The 4708-nt window shown below is 33.4% G+C and overlaps 1 protein-coding gene across 1 annotated transcript; it reads left to right on the forward strand.

The window, feature by feature from the left end:
- The first annotated feature begins 2850 nt into the window (after nucleotides 1–2850).
- LOC150098197 (zinc finger MYM-type protein 1-like) lies at nucleotides 2851–4490 on the forward strand. Its single transcript, XM_090406277.1, has 2 exons — nucleotides 2851–3523; nucleotides 3949–4490. Exons 1-2 carry the CDS (start codon nucleotides 2851–2853, stop codon nucleotides 4488–4490), a joined length of 1215 nt encoding a protein of 404 aa, XP_090262403.1.
- Nucleotides 4491–4708: the final 218 nt, after the last annotated feature.

Raw genomic sequence — 4708 nt, forward strand, 5'->3', positions numbered from 1 at the left:
GAAAGAGTTCAAACAACTTTCTGATGACCGGCAACTTACAATCAAAAGAAAGTGGAGGAGAACAAAAGGCGTGCCGAACTTGAAACTTAAGATGAAAGACTCATACCGATTCTTTGGGGGTTGCCAAACTTCATGCGAGGTCTCAGAGGAGGCCTAATAAAAAGGGACTGAAGCAAGCAGAAGGGGTCTCAGTTCCAGAACATTGCTGTCAGAGAGGAGGCCGACCGGTCCAGAGTCGCCGTCAGAGAGACTGCCCGGATCCACGTTGCTTGAGAGAGGACTTTCCAATAATACTTAGTTTTATTAAAGAAAAATATAAATGACCGCGAATTTAGACATCTCCCATATTTATTAAAATTTTTTTGAACAAAATCAAGAAATGCTTCGCTATGATTTAAAATAATTTATTCGTGAAATAGAATTAGTTGAGGAAGAAATAAATTCAAGATTTAAAGATTTTAATAAAACTGAAATGATTGTATCTTTTGTCAATATTCCATTTCAAGAAAACTTGAGCATCACAGAAATTTCAAATAAAATTAGTGGGTTGCTTGATATAAACCAAGATGAAGTAGAACTTGAGATAATAAACATTCAGAATAGTTTACATTTAAAATCAATAAACAATGAAGTCATTTCGAAGTATGCACATGAAAAATTCCCAATATTAACTGATATTGCGCGAAAAATTCTGTTGTGTTTCGGATCGACATACTTGTCAGAATCCGCTTTTTCAAATATGACGTCATAAAAAAATCAATTAAGAAACCAAATTACAAATGATCACTTGGATGACTGTCTGCGATTGGCCACTTCTTCATATCAACTTGACTATGAAAATATTGCGAGGTCCAAACAATGCCAAATTCACATTAACTTTTTTTTTTTTTAAATCAATCAGCATTTCCTGTAACTTGTGAGTTTGTAATCAATCTGTTGTTTTTTCTAACTTTGGTTTTCCAAAATAGAGAAATAAATATTTTATTCCAATATATTTGTTTTTTTTTTTGTTGTGTTAAAATATTTGTTGTATTAAAATAATTAAAAGTGATAAATACATTTTTAAATACACAAATAAAGTTTTTAGTTGTATATTTTTTTAGTTGTTTATTTGTGCGTAATCAGATATCAGATTGGGGGAACGTGATCTATATAAGAGAGTAGATCGCCGAATAACTTTTTATAGAAAAGTAGCTCGCGTAGTAAAAAAGGTTGAACACCACTGGCCTATACAAACTTAAGTCTGCGGGTGCCACCAGTTTGAGGGATCCACTCTAGTAGAATATCAGATAATATTCATCTCTCCTCCACCCTCTCAATCAATTTCTGATCAATGTATGATGTAACAAAATTTCTTCGTTCTTCTTTGGATAATTCCACACATGTTGGAAACTAGAATACATTGGTATTAATCTCCTCTCCAGTGGGATTACGTTTTGGTTCCATCCATTTATTCTAACTGCACTGAATCTGTTCTTTTGAGAATGAAAATCAGCTAAGTTCATTTTATCTGAATTTGTCGTGTTTTATATAATACGAGTATGTTAAGCTGTTCAAAGAATAAAGCATATCACATTGATTTGTTTCAAAATTCGAATATTCACCCCCCCCCCATTATTGTAACCTTAAGGAGTGAATAACAGCCAATATATTATGATCGTAAATTTAAGCATTAATTAATAAAAAGGATTTTTTTACATTAATTTTTCCGAAATACGAATCCAAATTTGCACTGGTATTTACATAGCCGGTTTTGAAGATTTTTCATCTCCAATGAACCAAGATCAAAAGATTTCGATGAAGTTCATTTTTCATAAATATTTATATTATACTATATTAGTACCTGTTCTTGTCGCTGTTATTATTATTATTATTATTATTATTATTATTATTATTATTATTATTATATTACAGTCGAATCAATATCGTGATGAAAGGCATCTTACAATGAACATTTCAAATATCATACGTCAAAATAAAGAATTTCAAAAGTATAAAACTAATTACATTATATGGATTATTTAGCGAAATCGTACGGGGGAGCCAGGATGACACGTTCGGATAAAAAATATATTTATATACCCAACTGTATCCACCATATTCACAGGGCTTCCAATGCTCTATGGATCAGTTACAATATACCCTACACCCAGTGGGCCTTAGGGCCTCGCAATTTGCCGGGGCCTCAAATAAAAAAACAAAAAAAAAATATAAAAATTGATAAAAAAATATTCGTAGAAAAATCACTCAAATGAAGGCAGGCATATCACGATGATAATTTCTAAATAATTTTAAATATACAAAATATAACAAAAGAAGTTTTTTTCCAAAATTTTTATCAAAAACGTATTAATTAAAATTTTTATCTTTAATACCTAAATAATTTTTAATTAATTTTTAAAATCATTATTTAGAAAATGTTTGTAATCTTTTATTTTCTAGCATTTACTTCTGCTATTCTATTTCCAATCATGCAATGAAGCGAACATTTGTAAGCGGATACCAGAAAAGAAAAAGAAAGTAGCAGCTTGAAGACGAATTCAAAAAAGCAACAAAACTTGATATATATTTGTCCTCACACAGGATGACTTTCATACTGGATCTTAAAAGGTCCATCAGAGTGTCAGCACTGGAACGGCCCATTTGAAAACTCTAAGCGTTCATTCAAAAATCAGGTTAGATATTGTTCAAAAGGTCTTTTTCAGAATAGGAAGCCTAATGATAAAATATACGATCGGGAATGGCTTGTGTACTCACCAACAAAAGGTTGTATTTATTGCTTTGTCTGCAAACTGTTTTCAACATCAACTGCAGCACTAACTTCTGATGGATTTTCTGACGCGAAATCCCATGGCAATTCTAAGTCATGAACACTCTGAAGATCATAGAAGAGCTTTGCTTACATACTTGACAAGAAAGCGTGGTCAAACCTTAGACTCGGGACTAACAAAACAAATAAAAGAAGAACAACTTTATTGGAGGAATGTGCTTGAGCGTGTTGTTGCAGTGATATGCACATTAGCAGAACGTGGTCTGGCTTTTAGGGAAGACAATGAAACTTTTGAATCGAGAAATAATGGCAACTACCTTGGTTTGTTAGAATTGATTGCTAAGTTTGATTCATTTCGTTCCAATCACATAAAACAACATGGAAACAGAGGATCTGGGTCTCCTTCATATTTGTCAAAGACAGTATGTGATGAATTGATCCAGCTTATGTCTAATAAAGTAAGAAAATCAATTTTGGATGATCTGAGAAAGGCAGGTTACTTCAGTTTGTCTGTGGACTCTACGCCAGATCTTTCCCATGTGGATCAACTAACTGTTATAGTAAGGTATGTATCACCTGGTGATGGTTTACCTGTTGAACGTTTTCTGACTTTCCTAGAGTTGGAAAATCACTATGGTGAATGTATGGCAGGTATGGTGGTGGATTATCTAAGTAAGGACTGCAAAGTTGATTTCAGCAAATGCCGAGGACAGTCATATGATAATGCAGCGAATATGGCTGGCAAATACAAGGGTATGCAACAAAAAATCCTCGAGTTAAACAAGCATGCTATATATATTCCGTGTGCCGGTCATTCACTAAATCTTGTCGGCCGTGCTGCTGTAGATTGCTGTTTAGATGCAGTAAACTTTTTTGCTGTTGTTCAAGAAATATACACTTTCTTTTCATCTTCTACAAAGAAGTGGCCTGTGATGTTATATTTCTTGAAAACAGACTCAGATACCAGAGTACTAAAAAGACTGTCTGACACTAGGTGGGAAGCAAATGTCAAAGCAGTGTCTGCCATAAATGTGAGTTATAAGCCCATCATAGATGCTCTAAGTCACATTTATGATGATAAGAATGAAAAGGGAGACTAGAAGCTGGTACTCTTCTGGAAAAAATGGAGGAACTAGAGTTTGTTTTTATGCTACATTTATGGAATAATTTGCTGCCAGAGTTTCACAAAACCAGTATGGCTTTCCAGGATCCAAAGATTGCACTTACCACATGTGCAAATCTGTACAAATCACTTTCTCACTATGTTAAAAACATTCGAGAAAATGTTGATGATTTTGAAGAAGTTAAATCTAGATTGTCTGGTGTAGAATATAAGTCCACAGTAAAAAGAAAGAGGATGAGAAACAAACAAGCCAATGATAGAGCTGCATCTGATGCTAATGAACAGCCTTCTCCGAGAGACAAATTTCGAGTGAAATCCTTCATTCATATCATAGACATCCTTGAGGCAAATTTAACGAGAAAAGCAACAGTCTACAATTATGTTGCAAATAAATTTTCATTTTTAGTTGATTTAGAAGTTTCAGAGCTGCAGCTACGAAAAGCAGTAGATACGTTAATAAAAGAGTATCCACACGATGTTGATATTAATCTCACGAGTGAACTGAGGCACTTCCATGAGTATCAAGCAGAATTATCCCGAAAAAGAACATTTTCAACACAAAGATTTGTATCAAATCATCTTTCAAGACAAGATTGAGTTAGTTTTCCCTAATGTAGAAGCGATATTACGACTATTCTTGTGTTTAATGGTAACAAATTGTTCAGGAGAAAGATCATTTTCACAGCTAAAGAGAATACAAAATGAACTGAGAGCAACTATGTCTCAAGAAATATTGTCTGCACTTAGCATCATGTGTATAGAAAGCGAAAAGTTACGTAGCACATCTTTTGATGACATAATTAATGATTTTGCTT

Source organism: Typopeltis vanoorti, chromosome 16 (genome assembly GCF_054136105.1).
Source record: "Typopeltis vanoorti isolate ZY-2024b chromosome 16, IOZ_Tvanoo_1.0, whole genome shotgun sequence".
NCBI classification, from domain to species: Eukaryota; Metazoa; Arthropoda; class Arachnida; order Uropygi; family Thelyphonidae; genus Typopeltis; species Typopeltis vanoorti.

Bases quoted from the DNA above. Each gene is read 5' to 3' on its own strand.
- LOC150098197 (XM_090406277.1), top strand. From the start codon at position 2,851: ATGGCAATTCTAAGTCATGAACACTCTGAAGATCATAGAAGAGCTTTG. The intron at 3,524-3,948 runs GTATGCAACAAA...ATTTGCTGCCAG, and splicing joins TATGGCTGGCAAATACAAGG to AGTTTCACAAAACCAGTATG.